The 21,341-nt window shown below is 44.1% G+C and overlaps 1 protein-coding gene across 8 annotated transcripts in view; it reads left to right on the top strand.

Moving 5' to 3' along the window:
- Positions 1 to 21,341, top strand: part of LOC5508904 (nesprin-1-like) — a 77,595-nt gene that overhangs the window by 11,404 nt on the left and 44,850 nt on the right. For 7 of the 8 annotated variants that reach the window (XM_048723804.1, XM_048723807.1, XM_048723806.1 and 4 more), the window contains 21 exons: positions 3,393 to 3,539; positions 5,209 to 5,511; positions 5,734 to 6,015; positions 6,364 to 6,663; positions 7,031 to 7,348; positions 7,849 to 8,172; positions 10,142 to 10,408; positions 10,864 to 11,169; positions 11,989 to 12,315; positions 13,146 to 13,457; positions 13,693 to 14,190; positions 14,281 to 14,595; positions 14,929 to 15,255; positions 15,834 to 16,160; positions 16,304 to 16,630; positions 17,369 to 17,689; positions 18,086 to 18,403; positions 18,908 to 19,219; positions 19,460 to 19,591; positions 19,869 to 20,066; positions 20,375 to 21,139. In XM_048723804.1, the coding sequence (XP_048579761.1) occupies positions 3,393 to 3,539; positions 5,209 to 5,511; positions 5,734 to 6,015; positions 6,364 to 6,663; positions 7,031 to 7,348; positions 7,849 to 8,172; positions 10,142 to 10,408; positions 10,864 to 11,169; positions 11,989 to 12,315; positions 13,146 to 13,457; positions 13,693 to 14,190; positions 14,281 to 14,595; positions 14,929 to 15,255; positions 15,834 to 16,160; positions 16,304 to 16,630; positions 17,369 to 17,689; positions 18,086 to 18,403; positions 18,908 to 19,219; positions 19,460 to 19,591; positions 19,869 to 20,066; positions 20,375 to 21,139 (6,726 nt within the window). Of the gene's footprint in view, positions 1 to 3,392; positions 3,540 to 4,320; positions 4,468 to 5,208; positions 5,512 to 5,733; positions 6,016 to 6,363; positions 6,664 to 7,030; positions 7,349 to 7,848; positions 8,173 to 10,141; positions 10,409 to 10,863; positions 11,170 to 11,988; positions 12,316 to 13,145; positions 13,458 to 13,692; positions 14,191 to 14,280; positions 14,596 to 14,928; positions 15,256 to 15,833; positions 16,161 to 16,303; positions 16,631 to 17,368; positions 17,690 to 18,085; positions 18,404 to 18,907; positions 19,220 to 19,459; positions 19,592 to 19,868; positions 20,067 to 20,374; positions 21,140 to 21,341 lie in introns of those variants that run through there. The other variant, XM_048723811.1, reaches the window with a different exon arrangement.

The following is a 21,341-nucleotide window of genomic DNA, read 5'->3' as shown; positions in this document are numbered from 1 at the left end:
TCGTGCTAATACACCTCGTCTGTCGTGCCAACACACCTCGTCTGTCGTGCTAATACACCTCGTCTGTCGTGCCAACACACCTCGTCTGTCGTGCCAACACACCTCGTCTGTCGTGCCAACACGCCTCGTCTGTCGTGCTAATACACCTCGTCTGTCGTGCCAACACACCTCGTCTGTCGTGCCAACACACCTCGTCTGTCGTGCTAATACACCTCGTCTGTCGTGCTAACACACCTGGTCTGTCATGCCAACACGCCTCGTCTGTCGTGCTAATACACCTCGTCTGTCGTGCTAATACACCTCATCTATCGTGCCAACACACCTCGTCTGTCGTGCCAATACACCTCGTCTGTCGTGCTAATACACCTCGTCTGTCGTGCTAATACACCTCATCTATCGTGCCAACACACCTCGTCTGTCGTGCCAACACGCCTCGTCTGTCGTGCTAATACACCTCGTCTGTCGTGCTAATACACCTCATCTATCGTGCCAACACACCTCGTCTGTCGTGCCAACACACCTCGTCTGTCGTGCTAATACACCTCGTCTGTCGTGCTAATACACCTGGTCTATCGTGCCAACACACCTGGTCTATCGTGCCAACACACCTCGTCTGTCGTGCCAACACACCTCGTCTGTCGTGCCAACACACCTCGTCTGTCGTGCTAATACACCTCGTCTGTCGTGCTAATACACCTCGTCTGTCGTGCTAATACACCTCGTCTGTCGTGCCAACACACCTCGTCTGTCGTGCCAACACACCTCGTCTGTCGTGCTAATACACCTCGTCTGTCGTGCTAATACACCTTGTCTGTCGTGCTAATACACCTCGTCTGTCGTGCCAACACACCTCGTCTGTCGTGCCAACACACCTCGTCTGTCGTGCCAACACACCTCGTCTGTCGTGCCAACACACCTCTTCTGTCGTGCCAACACACCTCGTCTGTCGTGCTAATACACCTCGTCTGTCGTGCTAATACACCTCGTCTGTCGTGCAAATACACCTGGTCTATCGTGCCAACACACCTCGTCTGTCGTGCCAACACACCTAGTCTGTCGTGCCAACACACCTCGTCTGTCGTGCCAACACACCTAGTCTGTCGTGCCAACACACCTCGTCTGTCGTGCTAATACACCTCGTCTGTCGTGCTAATACACCTCGTCTGTCTTGCTAATACACCTCGTCTGTCGTGCTAATACACCTCGTCTGTCGTGCTAATACACCTCGTCTGTCGTGCTAATACACCTCGTCTGTCGTGCCAACACACCTCGTCTGTCGTGCCAACACACCTCGTCTGTCGTGCCAACACACCTCTTCTGTCGTGCCAACACACCTCGTCTGTCGTGCTAATACACCTGGTCTGTCGTGCCAACACGCCTCGTCTGTCGTGCCAACACACCTCGTCTGTCGTGCCAACACACCTCGTCTGTCGTGCTAATACACCTGGTCTGTCGTGCCAACACACCTCGTCTGTCGTGCCAACACACCTCGTCTGTCGTGCCAACACGCCTCATCTGTCGTGCTAATACACCTCGTCTGTCGTGCCAACACACCTCGTCTGTCGTGCTAATACACCTTGTCTGTCGTGCTAACACACCTGGTCTGTCGTGCCAACACGCCTCGTCTGTCGTGCTAATACACCTCGTCTGTCGTGCTAATACACCTGGTCTATCGTGCCAACACACCTCGTCTGTCGTGCCAACACACCTCGTCTGTCGTGCCAACACACCTCGTCTGTCGTGCTAATACACCTCGTCTGTCGTGCTAATACACCTCATCTATCGTGCCAACACACCTCGTCTGTCGTGCCAACACACCTCGTCTGTCGTGCCAACACACCTCGTCTGTCGTGCCAACACACCTCATCTATCGTGCCAACACACCTCGTCTGTCGTGCCAACACACCTCGTCTGTCGTGCCAACACACCTCGTCTGTCGTGCTAATACACCTCGTCTGTCGTGCTAATACACCTCGTCTGTCGTGCCAATACACCTCGTCTGTCGTGCCAACACACCTCGTCTGTCGTGCCAACACACCTCGTCTGTCGTGCCAACACACCTCGTCTGTCGTGCCAACACACCTCTTCTGTCGTGCCAACACACCTCGTCTGTTGTGCTAATACACCTCGTCTGTCGTGCTAATACACCTGGTCTGTCGTGCCAACACACCTCGTCTGTCGTGCCAACACACCTCGTCTGTCGTGCCAACACGCCTCATCTGTCGTGCTAATACACCTCGTCTGTCGTGCCAACACACCTCGTCTGTCGTGCTAATACACCTTGTCTGTCGTGCTAACACACCTGGTCTGTCGTGCCAACACGCCTCATCTGTCGTGCTAACACACCTGGTCTGTCGTGCTAATACACCTGGTCTGTCGTGCCAACACACCTCGTCTGTCGTGCCAACACACCTCGTCTGTCGTGCCAACACACCTCGTCTGTCGTGCTAATACACCTCGTCTGTCGTGCTAATACACCTCGTCTGTCGTGCTAATACACCTCGTCTGTCGTGCCAACACACCTCGTCTGTCGTGCCAACACACCTCGTCTGTCGTGCTAATACACCTCGTTTGTCGTGCTAATACACCTCGTCTGTTGTGCTAATACACCTCGTCTGTCGTGCCAACACGCCTCGTCTGTCGTGCCAACACACCTCGTCTGTCGTGCCAACACACCTCGTCTGTCGTGCTAATACACCTGGTCTTTCGTGCCAACACACCTCGTCTGTCGTGCCAACACGCCTCGTCTGTCGTGCCAACACACCTCGTCTGACGTGCTAATACACCTCGTCTGTCTTGCTAATACACCTCGTCTGTCGTGCCAACACACCTCGTCTGTCGTGCTAATACACCTCGTCTGTCGTGCTAATACACCTCGTCTGTCGTGCTAATACACCTCGTCTGTCGTGCCAACACACCTCGTCTGTCGTGCCAACACACCTCGTCTGTCGTGCCAACACACCTCTTCTGTCGTGCCAACACACCTCGTCTGTCGTGCTAATACACCTGGTCTGTCGTGCCAACACGCCTCGTCTGTCGTGCCAACACACCTCGTCTGTCGTGCCAACACACCTCGTCTGTCGTGCTAATACACCTGGTCTGTCGTGCTAACACACCTTGTCTATCGTGCCAACACGCCTCGTCTGTTGTGCCAACACACCTCGTCTGTCGTGCCAACACACCTCGTCTGTCATGCCAACACACCTCGTCTATCGTGCCAACACGCCTCGTCTGTCGTGCCAACACACCTCGTCTGTCGTGCTAATACACCTGGTCTGTCGTGCCAACACACCTGGTCTGTCGTGCCAATACACCTCGTCTGTCGTGCCAACACACCTCGTCTGTCGTGCCAAAACACCTCTTCTATTCTCATGTTTATGTTATCCTTCTAGGATGATGAAGCAGATGGTGAGGCGTGTGACGTGGAATTGGCGTACTCTGTCTTGATGCAGTGGCTTGTAGACTTGGATCGTAGACTACATTACATGGAAACAGAGAAATCGGGCGATGAATCGCAACAAGACCTACAGCAAAAGCAGGTAAAATTACAGGACCGCATCAATTCGACTTTACCCCTATCGCAGCCTGTGTTCATCATTGTGTTTAGCATTGCATAATTAAAGAAAGTTGATTAATCAATTCTTTGTTAAATTCAGCTATCTATTGGCAAAAAAAAAATCCAAAAGAGCCATCTACATTTGAAGTCTGATACTTTATGGACGATATTATATATTTCGGTTACTCGCTTAGATTAGCCAAAATATATTGCTTATGTGTATTCTGCGGGAGCGTAGAGTGGCTGCGTGATTGGGCTTCTTTAAGATCATCTTATTAAGGTCATCTTATCATAGCCATTATATAATTGTTTTGTTAACTGACGATTATAATGACCACTACACCTGTTCTATACCGTTGTAACCATCTAATAATTTTGATGCAACCGTGTTCGTTTGTCACGTTTCCATTGTGTGACAAGGTCACGGACGATTTCCTTGATCCGCTGGTCTTTGTTTTGCTCACAATTAACAGGTCTATCAATTAAGACCAACTCCTTAATAAAAATGAGTTATTATGCCAGATTTTCAATTTTTTCCTAAATGATTTTCAAATATACTTTGATTAAATTACACTCAAAAGATTCCGATGTCAGATTTGCTGTCCGCGTAAATCATTAGTGATATAGGACTCCCTCTCATTCATGTCAACATATTTAGCCAAAGCAATACAGGCTCTGTGGGGATTAAGCTTCAATTAGATATTTGCATAACGAGATTTATACAACTCGTCAAATCACGAGATTCGTATCCCAACCATGAGTGCTGAACTCCCTTGGCAAACAGCTCTTATCAAAGTGTAGGGCCGGGCTTTAGGGTTAGTGGGAGATCATGTGAGTGAAGATGATTGGAAACCCTTGTAGATAGTACCTCGGCATCTTGGCCATGATGTATTATATGTCTCATCCTTATGGTAAGAGTTTAAGTTTCGCTCTCATGGAAACCACGGCACGCCAGTGACCTAAGGTGTAGCTATCTTTGTGGTAAAAGAATCATGTGACATTTTGTATTATTCTGATGGCATGGGATTTTGTATTATTCTGATGGCATGGGATTTTGTATTATTCTGATGGCATGGGATTTTGTATTATTCTGATGGCACTAGCATAGTAGGTGACGCTAGCTAGCCTTATCGGCAGATGCATATTTTGGGGTTTGCAATTGTATTTTACTTACATAGCAGGTAAACGTTGTTTTAGTCTGCATTTAGTATCAAAATGGGTAAGCACTATGGGAATACGATTTTTGGCATCGATAGCAGACGTGTCACTTTAGTGTTACAAGGATCTAATTGCTGAACAGATTCCAATAATTGACATCACGGTAACTGAAATGATAAACAGCACAGCTTATGATATGGATTTTCCACATCATTTCGGAATAGTAAGGGTTGTTTTTTAACTTTTCTGTAACAGTTTTTATTTGACACCTGCCCCTTTTGTGGCTATTTACAACACTGTTGTCCCCTCTAGCTAAGGTTTCTGGAATTACTTCCATTAGTTTCGAATATCTAGGTTAGTTCAGTAGAACCTCCATATAAAGGACACCCTTGGACCGAATGTGTATTTTGTATTTAGGTGTCTGTTCTGTCCACTCGAGTAAGTTGACCTTATTCTCCAGCTCGAGTAAGTTGATCTTATTCTCTATATTTTAGAAACGACTCCAGAAGTTTCGTCAAGAGATCCAGAGTCGCGAGTATCATATCACTCGCATCAAATCTATCAAGTACCCTCAATGGCAAGTACCGGAGGACAAGCTCTCCGTCCTTGTCAGCCAGTGGGAGATCGTCAGGCGAAAGGTGACTGTTCTAGAAGAGAAGCTCTACCAAGTCGGAGGCGAAGCGCGGCGTGATGGCGAACTCTCACAGCTGTTGCTATGGTTGCACGAGGCCGAAGCGCTGCTCGGCTACCAAGAGACGTCCGATGTGCCGCCCAAATTCCTTCTTCGTCAACATGAGGTACGCAAACCTCCCATCTATTCGAAATATCTTGGGAGCAGTCTTCGACAACTCTCCACCTCCCCCCTCCAATGATGGACTCAATAACGAAAGTTTTCTTTACTTCATTAGTTAATCCCCAAAGGCAAAGCTCATTTTGTCATTACATAAAATAACTATTTTTTTTTCTACGGTATGTTAAATATTTATTTGCCTCTAAACTAATCTTTCTTTCTCTCTCAGAGTTTTTTTGAGAACATCGATGGTTTCCGGCGCATCTTGCAAACCATCACCGAAAGTGGTCTCGATGACAGCATTGTCGTGGATAAGGGTCTTCTGGCAGACACGCAAAGACGGTTTGATGAGGTGGAGCGACTCGCCGCTAAGCGCGCGCTGCAACTCCGGTTTGATCATCTACGCTCAAGGCTACTCCTACTAATGGACGCGGGACGAAAACAGCTTATGCGGCAACCCGTGAAGTTTTCATCTCGGGAGAACGCGGAGAAAGTCTTATATGAACATAATGTAAGTTAGAGGAGGGGTAATCAACTTAGCTTTTACCATACGTGAATAAATGACTTCATGTTGAGGAATGTCTATAGGCGAATCTTTTTTTAATTTTTGAATTTTAAATATACAACATTTGAAATCTTCTATTTAACCATCTACAGTTCACGTCTGAAACTTGAATAAGAACATTTGTGTGCTATATGAAAATGGCTGCCTTATGTGACCAGGTATTGTTCGGGGGTGCAAAGTTGTTGCGTCATGATTTAGATTTTGAAAGCGATTGTGAAAGTCGTGATAAGTCCTGTTCGTTCATCGTTATTATCCTTGTCATTTAGTTTGAAAACCTCCTATTTCATTTTGCAGGATTTTTTTACGGACAAAAAACACCTCAAAAAGTGCTCCAAATACATAAACCATTTGACCCAAACCACGGCATCGTACACTGGACTGCTGGACGGCACGGATCGAGAAGCAGCTGAGGACGCGTTTCGTCACGTCGAGGCGCTCTGGGAGAGTTATTCAGACGAGTGTTCTGTCCGGTTGAAGCATCTGGAAGACGTGCACAAGCGATGGGTGACGTTTGACGCGCTAATGGAATCCGTAACTTCGTGGATGCACGAGGCGGAGAGGCTTATCAAAAACGGCAAACTAAGCGCTTGTAAGGTAAACGGGCTGATATATAGCCAGGCGATGACATGCTTTACGAGGGAATGACAGTCACACACACAAAAACAAATGTGTTAGCTTACTAACTCGGGGTTCTCCCTAAACCAGACGATCCAAGTATCCGTTAGATCAGCCCTTGAAAAAGTTCTAGAAACTGTAGATTCCTCTTTTCGACCAGGCGTCAGAAGAACGTCAATGCATCGCTAAAAATGCTGTATTATGAAAATAAAATACTACAACACTACTTGTAGTAGAAATATAAATCACTTGTAAACAACGAAATTGTTATAATCATTACATTGTTATTTCGAAACTTCAGGAATACTTCTCTTCATACTATTCTCTTAATACTATTCTTCTTCAGGAATACTTAAAGAACGTCGACCAAATTCAAGTTGACGTGGAGATGCTCCAAGACTGCGGGAAAGCGATCCTTGAGAACTGCATTGAGAGAGTGAAGTTCGAGATAAAGCAGTCCTTACGGTCTGTCGATAGACGGCTTAACCGCATAGTGCGCCGACAGTCGCGCATCATGAAGTGCGATCGCCGCAACCCAAAACTCGAGCAGTTTGAGAGTATAGTGGATGGTATAATGGACTGGATATACGACACTGAAGTGCTCCTCACGCACACCGTGGAGAGCACACATGCAGCTGTCAGGGAAAGGACGCAGCGGCTAGAAGTACGTGTCGCCTTTTGGTATATTACTTCAAATATGGAGAGGGCAACTGGGAACAGGAAAGGGTCCAATATTTCGATATACAAATGATGATCGGTTCTTTCTCCATTCCCTGCGTTGGTTGGCAACAGCGTATCATAAAAAAAGCGCTTTCGGCTTTTGTCCTTCCTAGCCGTTGGATCTGAGTAGTTTGGCTCTATATTGCAATGTCCTTTGTACGTCATCTCTACCATGTGGAAACTCCGCCCATGTCAGTCTTCTCGCGGCCTCCATCTGGTTTACTTTTTCCTTCCTAAGTTCGATATACGAACAATCCAAACCACAGCGGCGTTGTTCTTTTGTCGGTCAAGGAGAAAGAAGATGTCACGTGCACGTTTTCACTGCTTATAGTTTTCACGTCTGAAAACATTTCTTTTACATATAATGGACCCAAAATTTGACGTTTTAATATAGCGTATAGGGTGTATTTTTTTCCGATTCGTTATATCGTTTTAATTTTGCAGATTGCTCAGAGGGGTGTCGAGGAATGCGAACACAACGTCGTCTCGGTGAATCACCTAACCAAGCCTATACTAAAAGAGTTCAAAACCGATATGGCCTCCTCTATCAACGCAACCCTTTCACACATCAACCGACGCTTCGAGAAGATTAAATCTTCAGTGACACACAAGCATCGCAGTTTAAAGCAGTGCGTGTCACAGCTTAACGCGTTTGAGGAAGGTATAGAGGAAGAGTTAGAGTGGATGGACAAGGCGCTAGATGCCCTTGCAGCCTACAAGAACCTGAGTACTGTCGAGGAGGTCGAGCAGGAGCTAAGCAAGTACAAGGTATAACCCATTGTGGTGTATGTCATTGTATAACCCACGGTGGTGGTATAACCCATGGTGGAGAATGCCATAGTATAACCCATGGTGGTGTATACTATGGTATAACCCATGGTGGTGTATACTATGGTATAACCCATGGTGGTGTATATACTATGGTATAACCCATGTTGGTCTATGCCATTGTATAACCCATGGTGGTGTATACTATGGTATAACCCATGGTGGTGTATACTATGGTATAACCCATGGTGGTGTATACTATGGTATAACCCATGGTGGTGTATACTATGGTATAACCCATGCTGGTCTATGCCATTGTATAACCCATGGTGGTGTATACTATGGTATAACCCATGGTGGTGTATACTATGGTTTAACCCATGGTGGTCTATGCCAGGTATTACCCATGCTGGTGTATGCCATAGTATAACCAATGATGGTCTATGCCATGGTATAACCCATGGTGGTGTATGTCATGGTATAACCCGTGGTGGTCTATGCTATGGTATAACCCATTGTGGTCTATGCCATGGTATAACCCATGGTGGTGTATGTCATGGTATAACCCGTGGTGGTCTATGCTATGGTATAACCCATTGTGGTCTATGCCATGGTATAACCCATGGTGGTGTATGTCATGGTATAACCCATGGTGGTCTATTCTATGGTATAACCCATGGTGGTCTATGCTATGGTATAACCCATTGTGGTCTATGCCATGGTATAACCCATGGTGGTGTATGTCATGGTATAACCCGTGGTGGTCTATGCTATGGTATAACCCATGGTGGTCTATGCTATGGTATAACCCATGGTGGTCTATGCCATGGTATAACCCATGGTGGTGTATGTCATGGTATAACCCATGGTGGTGTATACTATGGTATAACCCATGGTGGTGTATGCCATTGTATAACCCATGGTGTTGTATGCCATGTTATAACCAATGGTGGTCTATGCCAGGTATTACCCATGCTGGTGTATGCCATGGTATAACCCATGGTGGTCTATGCAATGGTATAACCCATGGTGGGGAATGTCATGGTATAACCCATGTTAGTCTATGCCATGGTATAACCCATGGTGGTCTATGCCATGGTATAACCCATGGTGGTGAATGTCATGGTATAACCCATGTTGTTCTATGCCATCGTATAACCCATGGTGGTGTATGCCATGGTATAACCCACGGTGCTGTATGCAATAGTATAACCCATGTTGTTCTATGCCATCGTATAACCCATGGTGGTGTATGCCATGGTATAACCCACGGTGCTGTATGCAATGGTATAACCCATGTTGGTATATGCCATCGTATAACCCATGGTGGTGTATGCCATGGTATAACCCATGGTGGTGTATGCCATGGTATAACCCATGGTGGTCTATGCCATGGTATAACCCATGTTGGTATATGCCATCGTATAACCCATGGTGCTGTATGCCATGGTATAACCCATGGTGCTGTATGCAATGGTATAACCCATGGTGGTCTATGCCATGGTATAATCCATGTTGGTCTATGCCATCGTATAACCCATGGTGGTGTATGCCATGGTATAACCCATGTTGGTATATGCCATTGATAACCCATGTTGGTCTATGCTATGCGTATAACCCATGGTGGTGTATGCTATGGTATAACCCATGGTGCTCTATGTCATGGTTGTGTTTTTGTGCTTTTGGGGTCTGTGTTATCAGTTTTGTTTGAGCGTAGGGCTTAATTACTCTCATTTGGACTTTATTAACTCTCATTTGGAATAGCTTGTTAAAGGATCTAAGATTCTATCACAATTGGTTTTCTGTGTTGACCGACTGTCTACGTAAGAAACTGTTGTGGAAGTTTGTCCCTTTATGTGTTAAAAACAATGTTGGCAGCGCTCAAACATTCACACACTGAGTCTCTGTTAAAAGCGTTTAGGCTCTTTCTTGTTACAAGGCTAACAATCCGAATTAATGTTTTGTATAGGAGATCTTCTCCAGTGTCGACCAGCATGGCGCGGTGGTTGAGGCAAAAAGCAGTTATCTTCAGCAGCTCAAGGGGAGTCTGATCGATCTGATAGATCCGTCTGACATGCAGGAGACCATGAACACTCTAAACACTCGATGGAAGGTGGTCCGAACAGGGGTGGACGCCCACATGCACAATCTGTCTGAATGTCAGCGGTTGCTGCAGCAGTTTGAAGAGAGCGCAAGGAAAGTACGGACGTGGACGATTGACTCCAACATATCAGAGGTGAGTCCAAGGGGTATGAATGCTCCAGATAGATCTAGAAGTATCTCAAAGGCAAGGCACTACTCTGATAGGTCACACGTCTCGTCACACGACCACATCAGCTACTGTATGCTGATGATTAGTATCTACAGTCAAAGGTTGATCCGAGATAACTCTTTGCTCACACTAGTTTTCCGTTGAGGCCCAACCATGACGCCATTTTACGCTTCCTTACATTGCTCGGCACAGATTGCAACCGTTTTTATCGGCTGATTAAATTGTGTAAAATATGTTATTTCAATCAATTATACTTTAATCATGAATGGTTATCTTAAAGCTTCTTTGCGAATAGACCAGATGTAAATAATGAAAAACGAAGTCCCTGCTCGACATTCTCTAAGGTGTTAAGACATGATAACCAATGATAAGTATCAAAGCACGCATGATTAGTTTAAGTATGGCTCTTTTAATTTAAGATATCTGAAGATGAATTGGAGAGTGTGCAAGCCGCTTGCGACGAACTCATTCAAACCCAGCAACAACTCAAAAACGTGGCTCCCAACGACAGCGTCAAGAAAAAACTAGAACTTTCTGCTAGAACAGTCGCGCAGGACTGGGACGAGGTGTACAGCAAGGAGAAAAGCAGGCGTCTGAACATGCGCGTAACTGAGTGGAGGACTGGGGCTGAGAGTGGTATGGCTGGACTGGAAGATGAGCTCGGGGCTGTGATGGGTACTCTGCGGACTGATGGCTACTCTTTTGAGCTAGCAGACCGATGCCAGGTAAACACACTCTTTAAAGCTCGTTGATCGGCACTAGGTAAACCACACTTTATTCTAAGATACCGGTACTAGAGAACCATTCTCTTTTTAGCTGCAATCCAGACCAAAAGAAGTGGCACACTTCCCCCCTCCCTCCCCCCTCAATGTCGAAGCATATACACATACTTCAATAAACATTGTCGGTGCAAATGGCGAATAGCAAATGGTAGCGTAAGCCAAATCGCGACTTGTAGGTATAATTACCCCTAAGATTAATGAGTAAGTAAACTAATCGCATGAGCTATTCACATTTTCCTGCTTTCAGTAAAATATGAGAAGTCCCTTGGTATTTTTGGATGGTTGCACTGCCTTTTGACATTTGATCATCTGACTGCGACTTGCAGCTAAAAAAACGCTTTTAACCAATATTAAATTGGGGGAGAAAGGGGTGTGTATTACTATGCGAAGTGTCCCACGTTTTTTTGTCGCGGATTGTAGCAATTTGGTGCAAGGTGAACACAGTTGAGTAATTCGGTGGTAGAAAAACACTAGCATTTTAATTTTATCGAAGCGAATTAAGCCCCACCCCTCTTCATCATGATACATAATTACTGTGATCCCTACGCTGCGTGGCCAATGAAATCACCATGACTTTACACGTGATCTTACGCTATCGATGCGTGGAAATACCACTAGACCTCACATTACAAGACCTAACAAAAAGGATAATAAAAGGTTATTAAGATATATAATACATTAGGTTTATTGGAAAGAAATATATTGCTTTCTTATTGCTTGCTTTAATGTTTAAACTTTACACGGTCATGGATGGTTTTATAGGATACGCTGCTAAATCCTGACAAGAGAATTGCCATCGACGATCACATCAGGAATCTCAATGAGACTGCTCGCAGCATCGCCGCACAGTCGTTACCTGGCCTTGACCTTAGCGCGATGTGTCAAGATCTGGATGTTCGGTGGACTGCACTCAAAACGAATATCGAGGAGTCAGTAGCGAGGGTCGAGGAGGCGGGGAGGAGTCTTCGCGAGTATGACGCTTGCAAGCAGAAGCTGGAGAATCTTGCGCGAGAACTTACAAATACCATATCCGCTATTGATAAAGTCACAGAGTACAATGAGCTGCACGGTTTGGTGAAAGAGTTTAAGGTGTGTTTCATGTCCTGGTCATGTTACGTTGTCGCTAACAGGTGATTCATTCTTTTATTACATGTAATCTGATCTTATCATTTCCTGTCCTTCTCTAATTGAAGAGTTCAGGGGTTACACATAAATTCATACCCCATTCACGAGCACAAGGGGTGACGTCTTCGATTGATGTGTTCGATGAATTCCTCTGTAAAACATATTACACGAACTAGTCTTTTGTTTCATATTCATACCCAAAAGAAAGGAGACGTTTATTCCATTACGTGACAACACAGGTAGACCGAAGGCGTGCAAGAGAGTTCAGATACTGGGCTACTCCTTTTACGTGGATATAGTTGTCAACATGGTTTGATTTTATTCGTCCATCTGTGCTGCCTCCTCTATCCTAAACGTAACGACGCACGTTCCAACACTGTTCATACACTATTAAAGGCTGCACTCATCAAGAAGACAGGAACGACCGCAAGATGGTGAAAATTCGGAATTAAAATACCTTAAGACCGCAGATTGCTCATTTATAAACATCTGCTACGAAACTGAAATACTTGATTCTTTTAATGTTGAGACTTAGAATGAGACTGAGAATTATTCTAATGTGATGATTTTATACTATGCATTTTTCTATTTCTGTTCTATTGAAATTATTTAACAACAGCGGTAAGAATAGAAATCGTCAGGCTAACACATAATTATATAGGGGTCAACAGTATGCAATGACTATAGTATTATGATCCTTCGAGATGGTCGTTGTTATTCTGATTGTTTATGATGATTAGCTCATTTATGCTTCGGCTTAAGCACCTAAGTTTTCAATATCTCTTCGTTTTCAGGAGCTTGCTGCAGACTTCGAAAACAGCCTCTCTTCTTTGCCGAGGTTTCTAGAGGTTGCTGCTGAAATCGTCAAGGAAAGTAACAAGCTAGATGTTGCAGGAGAAGCGAGGTCGATCTCTGATCGCGTTGAAGCCCTAGTACCCTTGATTACTATTACAAATAATAAGCTTTCGGTCATGCAAAGGGATTTTCTTCAGGAGAAGTCTATCAAAGAGCACGTGGTGTTTTTGAGAGAGGTGGAGAGTCGACTTGATGTGGAGTTTTGTTTGGACAGAATTGATGATGTCGAAAAGGAACTGGAGAATCTGAAGGTAATGAAGTTTTGGTTTGTTCGCATGTTTGCTGGTATGCTTACAGGTTTGATAAACAGGCTGTTAGAGGGACGGACCGTCGGATAAACAAGCAAGCCAAGCAAACAAACAAACATTTGTCAGGACGTTCTGTTATTTTTCACAGTACCACTTCAGTACATGTCAACTTAAATGCATTGTTATCTTACTGTTGTCATCGAACCCTGTACTAACTGGTCTAATCCCTATTTTCAAGAGCATCTTGGATTCACTGGAGGCACACGATGAAAATATCTCACAGACCATTGCAGAAATCAAGACCTCTTGTAGAGACTCGAGAATCATGTCAACCGACAAGAGCCAGAAACCACTCACCAAGGGACAATCAGTGAAGTCACTTACCCAAAGTCAAAATCCACCTGCCCAGGAAGAGGGACAGTCGTCCCAGAGCCAGGAACCGTCTGCTCAGGAACAAGGACGGTCGACACAGGGAAAAGAATCGTCTAAGCAGGAAGAAGAGCCCTCCATCCTTGGTAAGGTAGCCGAACTAGAACGCCTTTATGAGCAGATAACGAGCCGGTGCGAGGGCAGAGAGGAGGATTTGCACACTGCTCTGGAACAGTGGCAGGGGTACAACTCTGCGATGCAGTGCTTCAAGGAGACGCTTGCTATGGGTGAGGTGGAACTCACACGCAGGAAGACACTCGTACTTTCCGAGATTGAGATGATTAATGAACAGATAAATCTCCTCAAGGTGAGTAATCATCCTATGCACACTGTAAACATTCCTTGTTAAGGAAGGTCGTAATCTGGTGTATACTTCTCATTGCGTTTCTTTTCTCAGGAATTTAAGAACGAGGTTAAATCTCGACTTGATGAATATGATTGCTTGTTTGATATTGGCGAGAAGTTGAAGAGGGGTGCTAGCAGTGAGGGTGAAGCACGGATCGACGAGGAGCTGCTAAATGTTTCCTCCTTACGCAAGTCGTTAATGGATGAGATCCGCAGCCACCTCGGTCACTTGAACACCGTGGCTAAGCGCTGGGTCGGTCTGCAACAACAAATGCATACATTTGTGGAGTACATGGACAAGGTAGACTCCAAGCTTGAGAGACGCAAAGAAAGCAGGATATCGCAGGAGTGGATGAACCAGGTTAAGGTAAATCAGTCGAAAAAAAGCACAGGAAATTAACGCTCCAGTCGAAACATTTGTCAATAGGGGGCTAAATGCAGTGTTGTGATGTCTAGTAATAGAAATGATCCATAAAGTGTTTTCTTTGTGAATGCTCTACGACGTTTTACTGAAAATCTTAAATGTAACCATATTTCTAAAGAATTATTTCACTTGCACGCCGCTATACAGCACCCCAAATATAACCTTAGTTCTAAAGGATTCTTTTCTACAAATATACCCACAGCTATAAAGGATCCTACACGCCACCATAGAGCACTCCAACATACCAACAGTTCTTAAGGTTTCTTCTACTTGCAGGGCGTCTCGAGTGAGCTTTTCAAGCGCCGCCAGAGTTTTACTGCGTTCACAGAAGAAGGACGACGTCTCTCGGACTCTTTCGTGGACGTTGGTGCTATGCACTTCAAAGCCAAGCTGTGCAGCCTGAAGGAGCGCTGGAATGAGCTGTTCAGTAAAGCCATCAAGTCTGAGGATACAGCCGACGAGGGACTGAAGCCTCTAAACGAGTACCAGGAGGCTTTTGAAGATTTTACATCCCGATTTGAGGAACTCGAAGAAAAGGTGGAAACTGACTTACCGAAATTTCAGGACTTAGAGCAAGTTACTGCCCAAATAGAAGATGACCAGGTGAGTAATTTAAAAACAAGTGTGTAAGTTGACAGGTTAGTGTGCTGCAAAAATATATGTACTGTATATATTTTTATGGTAGGATCTAATAACTGCTATCTGTTTTATGGTATGATCTAATAAGTGGTCTCTGTTTTATGGTAGGATCTAATAAGTGATATCTTTTTTATGGTAGGATGTAATAGGTGATCTCTGTTTTATGGTAGGATCTGATAACTGATGTCTATTTTATGATAGGATGTAATAACTGATCTCTGTTTTAAAATAGGATGTAATAACCGATCTCTGTTTTATGGTAGGATCTTATAACTGATATCTGTTTTATGGTAGGATCTAATAACTGATATCTGTTTTATGATAGGATCTAATAAGTGATCTCTGTTTTATGGTAGGATCTAATAACTGATATGTGTTTTATGGTAGGATCTAATAACTGGTCTCTGTTTTATGGTAGGATCTAATAACTGATATGTGTTTTATGGTAGGATCTAATAACTGGTCTTTGTTTTATGGTAGGTTCTAATAACTGGTCTCTGTTTTATGGTAGGATCTAATAACTGGTCTCTGTTTTATGGTAGGATCTAATCGTTAATCTCCGTGAGCTGAGGGGCTCTTTAGACACTCTTATCTGGAAAGGCTCAAACCTGGCGGCAAGTGTGCGCCTTAAAGACCTCGATATCAAAGGCACTTTGAAGCAACTCGAGGAGAAATGGAATTACTGCGTTCATGAGGTCGAGGCCAGACTGGAAGAACTTGACTCCCTGCGTATTGACTGGGAAGAGCGAGAGAAGATCTTGCAAAATATGGAATTCTGGGTAAAAGAGGCGGAGTCTCAGCTTGAAAGTGAGAAAAGTTTGGCAAGTCGTGATGAGGATTCGATCAAAGACGTGCTATCTTACTATGAGGTAAGTCAGAACCCTTTATGAACACACAAAATAAGCATGCTTGTGTTTCTGCTTATTTCAGTGTGAATAAGCAATAAGCACTTAGGGCAAGTTTTACTCTACATAACTTGTCAATATTACTGTTGACAAGCGTGTGTTCTTAGGGCGTCCAATCGTCGATGGAGAATCGAAAAGCAGAGTTCGAGGAGGTGATTTCTCAGTTTGAGGGAGTGAAATCAATTAACCAGGGAAGGTTTATCAACGAAGAGATTATCGAGAGGAAGTGCCAGTCTCTTCGCGCCAAATGGGACTCACTTGGCAGTAGCATTCCTGATAGGGTTGACTCGCTGAGAGAGGAGCTACACAGCTGGGGAAAGTTTTTCTCAGACTTAGAGAAGTTCATCGCGTGGGTAGACGAGATGGAGGGATTTACACGAACCGAGAAGCCACGGAATGAAGCAGAGGCGAAGCAGCAGTTGAAAGAGCTCGAGGTGGATATTTTTTACGATCTTGATAGGATCTGATTATGTTATGACTGAAGCGCTACCACATTGTCGACCTATCTTAGCTGATAGAAGTTGTAATGTTTCTCCTGAACTGCTATTTGGCTCTATGGATTTTCTCACATCTATGTTTGCTGAACGGAATTTTTTGACAACAAAAAGTCCAAATTACCCATGTAATTATTCGTTATAAATACCTTTTATTATTTATGTACTTTTATTATATGCCAACAACCACTTCTGGTGGAATGGCGCACGCTGATTGGCTGTTGAGCGGTCCGGATCCTGCTGTAACGACCTCGGTCTGTACAAAAATCCCGCGGGCTGAGATTTCTATGTACGGACCTCGCGCTCGGTTGATAAGTAGTATATATATAGTATATCTATTCCAAGTTTACTGGTTTTATAGTATGATATATAGTATATCTATACCAAGTGAATTGGTTTTAAAAGTTTTTGTTGATCAACCACTCCTTTGTTATTGATTATAATTTGAAATGTAATTGTTAATTATGCAAGAAACCCTTTAAAGTCTGACGATTTATCAACGTTATTTGACTGTATCACAGTTACGCGTTTAAGCCAATTGAAATGATTCTATGAAGGACTTTGTGTTGTACGTGAGCGTAAAATGTTGGCATCATTGTCAATTAACATTTTCTGTGATGTAAGTATATTATTCTCGTGTTTCAAAAAAATATATATGATTTCTTGTCTCTTGCCTAGGAATTCCAAGCAGCCTTCAAAACTCGTCAAAGTAGCTTCGAAAGCGTAATAAAAGAGGGTCGCGAGGTTCGTCTAAAATCGAGTCAAGGGAAGTCATCTGATGAGCTGAATGAGAAGTTGTCGCATCTGACTGACCGCTGGGACGAGATGCTGAGATGGGCTGCGGGCCGGTACCAGATACTGGTGCTGTCCAAACACTATCTGGACTCCTCTAAGCAGGTGGTGCAATACCTGGAAAAGATAGAAACCAAGCTTAGCACTAGCAAGGATATCCCGCAGAGCGTACTCGACAAGATTAAAGAGGAGTCGGAGAAAGCCAAGGTAATAGTTGGTGACAGTTGTCTGTTGATTGTTGTGTTCTTTATGTTCTTAATCTTAATATCGCAGACCCTTAAAAAAAATGAACTTGTTTATCACCTTAACCTTTGTCACCTTAATTTATCACTTTTTATAATCCAGTTTTCTGCGACTAATTGACCCAGTTCAATCTGCTTGATCGTAAATGCACCACGATATGCCCAAAGAATTAACTCTAGATATGAAACAAGAGATCATGTTTCATATAAATATTGATATTGAGTACCTCTAGAAAGGTCTTGACCATGTCCACTCAGTTGGTTCAGGTGTTACAGAGAAGTTCACAGAAGTTCTGACAAAGAAGTTCTCCTGTTGCTCAGTCTTAGCCTATCGCTAATGTTCTTTACGTAATTTGTGTAGACGAGGGTTGCTCAATGGAACGAGCAATGCCTAGATCTAAATGTAGTTGTCAAAGAGGGTCACCTCATGTTGGAGCAGGCCTCTGGAAAGGCCGTCGCGTTTGACGAACAACTCGGCAACCTGAACTGCGAGTGGCAAACATTGATCCAAGAGATTGAAGGGCAAAAGAAATCTATCGAGAAAACAGCCAGAAAGTGGTGGGACTTCACCAGGAACAAGCTCAAGATGCTGAGGTGGTTGAAGAAGAAGGAAAGCGATGCTGACTTTAGCAAGAACCTCAGTTTTGACAACGCTGAAGAGCAGATGAACGCCTATCAGGTGAGAATAATGTAGCAGAGGCTGGACAAGAAGCTCTTCACGGAAACAAAACTGATAACCCTAGAAGTGTCGGTATACTTGCACTTCGATTTTAAAATATAACTAATTACCATCTGAACCTAATCTACATTGAATTCATATTGACTTACTTCTTTTTCTTTTGTACTTCTATTTGACACTTGATACATACCAGGATCTTAAGGGGTTAATTTTTGACAACCTACGTAAAACTTATAAGTACTAACTACCATATACGGAATAAAATCTAATTAAAAATTCGCGCAAACGTTAACATTTTTTCCTTGCATATACTTTTCCCACTCAAATACCAAATGTTGTGTTTATTGCTTGCAAGCTTGCAGGCTACCGTGCTGCAATGTTTAAATTGATGCTTCTAATCTTGCTTGATAAGATTGGTACACTGGCAGTTTTCTGGGACCGTTTGCATTGGCGTCATAAAAGTTTTGTGTGACCGTCTGCTGATTGTATGCTTGTCAAACACAGAGTATCCTTGATCGTTTGGACGCACACAAGCGAGACCTCGAGGCCCTGCGCCAAGCCGCCCAGGACATGAAGGACGATGACACGGATGGACTTGCCATACAAGAGATGAAGCAACTCATTGAGAAATTCGAGAACTTGCAGAAGAACGTGAATGAAAAGAAGGAGTACTTTCAGCGCATGGCGGACAAATGGCAGATGTTCTCTGATCAGAAACACAAGATGAATTCGTTCTTTCGTAACACTCGTACTATCGTGGCTAAACGACAGCTGCGTAGCGCTGAAGATTGCAAGAAACAGATTGAAGAGTGCAGGGTAAGCATCAGCATCTAAAATTTATTCATGTCGGATGATGTCGGATCATGATTAGAGAGCAGAAACAAAAGTCGCTTAACGTCAAGCGAGCGTTTGCATACGCTTTTTCGAGACGATATAACTTATATCGGAAGCCCTTCACCAAAATGTAATTGGAATACCCGTTACGACTCATAGACGATCTAGGGGTGTACCCCAACGCCCAAATGAACGTGTTTTATATATATCTCTTTCGCGTAGGCTATCAATAAGGACCTTGAAGATAACGGGAGTGCACTAGAGGCGGCAAGCCTGGAAGCAAGCGCTATACTAGAGGACCTGAAGCAGTTCGAGGGGTTTGACACGCAGGCAATGGAAGAGGAACTCCGACAGGTAGGAAGTTAAACGTAGAATCCCTTAGGCCTTAGAATCACCAGTCACAACCCATCATCCTTGTACTTGACGAGTCTTAATGCCTCTCTGTCTGCTGCGAATGTGATGGAGGACATCTTCCTCAAAAACATATTTTATTTTTTATTAGACATGCCAAAGATTGGTCGTCATCTGTTTTGTAAGAAATCTCCGTATGTAACAAAAGATTAGAGTCATGAATATTAGACTTCGGTTATAATTGACTTATGTTATGTGCGTATGCATGTTATTGTTTTAGGTGAATCAGATGTATACCGAAACTCGTGTGCAAGTTGACGTGAAGCAAAAGGCGTTGGAGCAAGTCGCCTCCGAGTGGGACGATCTCGAAAAGGGCAAGGAGGAGATCCAGAGATGGATCAGTGACGTGAAGAAAGAGTTGTCTGCCTCAGATGACGAGGATGAGCCCGTTGTAGTCAGGAGAAGGGAGAAGCTTAAGGTAGGGGAACCTGCAGACTCTCTCTTGTGATTGTTATTCACTCTGGTAGTAAACTTGATAGAGAAGCTCTTAAAAATTCAGCCTTGGTGCTAGAGTGACCAGGCCTTTGGTTATAAGTAAAGAAGCTGGGCGTGCCTACCGATTCTGTACATTCGTTTTTTTTCGTTTGGCTGTTCTCTTGCAATCAGGATCTGAACAGTTACTACTTTTGGTATAGCTAAAACCTGTCTGTAGAGCTAGTCTAGTCAGGTACATGTAGAGCCTTTAAACTTTAAGCTTTAAACATTCCTCTACCGTTACTTTTATAGGGTAAAGTCGCTTCCCGCGAAGATCATCTAAAGCGATTGAGCTGGCAAGCCGTTAAGCTAATGGAGGATTTTGCAGATGATGTCGATGTTGACATGAGCGATACTTTCCAACCTCTCCTTCGTGAATGGAAAAGTGTCCAGGAACTTGCTGGGTTACAAGTAGAAGATGCCGAACACCAGGAAATGGTGGAGAGCTTCAAGCGTCGAAGCACAACATCCATGGGCGACTTGGATGAGAATGAATATGTGGCGGAGCTGCAAAGCTCCAACCTGAACCGAAAAGTTCGTACCATGTCTTATGGTAGCGAGACGAACATTGGAGAGTCCGATCGCCGACGTTTTTCTAATGATAAGTCCATGGATACTTTGTGGAGCTCTTCCACTTCATTTTCCATCAGTGTGGACCAGTTAGACGACGGTTTCCCATCAAGTCCGCCATTCAATTTGTACCCAATGAACGATGACGCCTTCAGTAATAGCCAGTTGTTCCAGCAGCGTGATCGAGAGGATACCATATCAGAGGATACAGTCAACGCCGCAGGACAAGAAAATGCTGATCCTACATCGTTAGATAAAACCACTGAGAGCTTGGAGACCGTCACAGCTGATGACACGTTGAAGGCTGAGAAGACTGAAGACACGGTGAAGGCACTGTTGGATGATATCATTGAGAGAATAAGCGATACTTGCAAGAGGCTATCTCTGTGTTCATACGAGCCTAAAGACACAGAAGAGGATCTTGCGCGTAAACTTGAGGAATGCAAGGTGAGATTATTTGCTCTACTAAGTGTTTAGTGTTTTAAGGACATTATGTTACCCTGCTTGTGTTTATTCAAACAAGCGTAGACGTGGAAGAAAATAGACGCGACGCAGCTTATTGAACTGTTAGAAACAATCAGAAAACAAATTCTATTAGCAGGTTACCATAACGTCTGTTATTCCTGACTATTTTACTATATATTTATGC

Source organism: Nematostella vectensis, chromosome 2 (genome assembly GCF_932526225.1).
Source record: "Nematostella vectensis chromosome 2, jaNemVect1.1, whole genome shotgun sequence".
Classification (NCBI taxonomy): domain Eukaryota; kingdom Metazoa; phylum Cnidaria; class Anthozoa; order Actiniaria; family Edwardsiidae; genus Nematostella; species Nematostella vectensis.
This window is presented reverse-complemented; position numbering and strand designations above follow the sequence as displayed.